Source organism: Brassica oleracea, chromosome C4 (assembly GCF_000695525.1).
Source record: "Brassica oleracea var. oleracea cultivar TO1000 chromosome C4, BOL, whole genome shotgun sequence".
In the NCBI taxonomy this organism is placed as follows: domain Eukaryota; kingdom Viridiplantae; phylum Streptophyta; class Magnoliopsida; order Brassicales; family Brassicaceae; genus Brassica; species Brassica oleracea.
Genome location: NC_027751.1, coordinates 1,627,498 through 1,629,070, shown reverse-complemented (window position 1 = coordinate 1,629,070; position 1,573 = coordinate 1,627,498). Strand labels below are relative to the sequence as shown.

At 41.6% G+C, this 1,573-nt stretch overlaps 1 protein-coding gene across 1 annotated transcript; it reads right to left on the bottom strand.

Moving 5' to 3' along the window:
* Positions 1–660: 660 nt before the first annotated feature.
* Positions 661–1,420, bottom strand: LOC106337813. The gene is made up of 2 exons (XM_013776926.1): positions 1,294–1,420; positions 661–1,187 (listed from the first exon to the last, which is right to left on the bottom strand). Exons 1-2 carry the CDS (start codon positions 1,382–1,384, stop codon positions 661–663), a joined length of 618 nt encoding a protein of 205 aa, XP_013632380.1. The 5' UTR covers positions 1,385–1,420.
* Between the last annotated feature and the right edge of the window lie 153 nt (positions 1,421–1,573).

Sequence of the window (1,573 nt, the reverse complement as noted above, 5' to 3'; positions counted from 1 at the left end):
TTTTATCCAATCTATTCCAATACCACAAGGACCGAAAGCGGTTTTATTTGCTCAACATCAAGAAGCTGTCCGAAAAGATGTCGAGCGTGCTTTTGGAGTCTTGCAAGCTCGCTTTGCCATCGTTAAAAATCCAGCACTTTTTTGGGATAAAGTCAAAATTGGTAAGATTATGAGGGCATGTATCATACTCCATAATATGATAGTAGAAGACGAACGAGATGGGTACAGTCAATTTGATCTTTCCGATTTCCAACACGGAGAAGACAATGGAAGTTCACATGTCGATCTCACGTATTCTACAGATATACCTACAAATATCGCCAATATGATGGGTGTTCGAACTAGACTTCGTGATCGACAAATGCATGAACAAGTGAAAGGTGATTTGGTTGAACATGTGTGGCGTAGATTTGGAGGTGATGAAAACAACCAATGAGTTCACACGTTTTTTTTCAAATTTATCTTCTTTATTGATCTAATCTTTATTTTAATGTGTTTTTAAAATCTATGTTTAAAATGTTATCTTTTAATATGTCTGATATAATAAATAAATTTTATCAAAAAAAATTAATATTTTATTTTCTTAAGCTCTCCATAATAAGCACCTTGCATTGGAGGATCAATATATACAAGTTTCTTAATGAAATGCTTAAATCCTACTTAATAATAAAAAAAGTGATTAAGCACCCCTAATGGGGTGTTGTGGTTAATGCTGCTCTTAGCTTCTTCCTTTTTCTCCGCTTCTTCAGTAGCCATCTTCTTGGAACAACAAGCACTGCACTGCCCATAAGCGTAGCTTCCGCAGCAACCGTACCTACATCTGCTACGTCGTTGGGGCTCAACAACTTCAGCCTCCGCTTGAGCACGTGGGCAACAGTAGCTGCACCGTCCATAATGGCAGATTCTGCAACATCTGTATCTACAGCCACAACGGCCCCCTTGCTGAGGTTCAACAACGTTGGCATCAATAGCTTCGGTTTCCACGGCCTCCTCGGATTTTGGTCTGGGACAACAGTAGCTGCACCGTCCATAACGGCAGATTCCGCAACATCCGTTTATACAGCCACAACGGACCCGCTGCTGAGGTTCAACAACAACATCGTTGGCCTCGGTTTCGGCCTCCGCAGCCTGGGGTTGATGTTGCCCTATGGCATCGGTCGCTTCACTTGGCTTCACTTCATCTTTAGCTGCACGTGTGATTTTCATGTTATTTGCGTCAGGCTATGTATAAAACATTCGATCATCAGTAATGTGAAACTATACAAGGGAAATGATAAATATAGAGTTGTATACGTGTAGAAGCATCGTTGGATGTGTCGGCAAAAACAGCGAGAGAGAGGGAAAAAAGCAAAGCCAAGATAACCAGAGACTTGAGGCTTCCCATGCTTTGATTTCGTTACTTGAGCTTGTTCGGTTTGTTGTGAGGATAGATGTTTTTGGTAGTGAAGAGTGTATGACCACAGCACATCTATTAATAGTTGGGCTGCAAAACATTGCGACAAGAGACCGGTCAATTATGTCGAGTGAGTGAGGGGAGATAACGACATATTTAATTGGGGGGGGGGGGGGACGA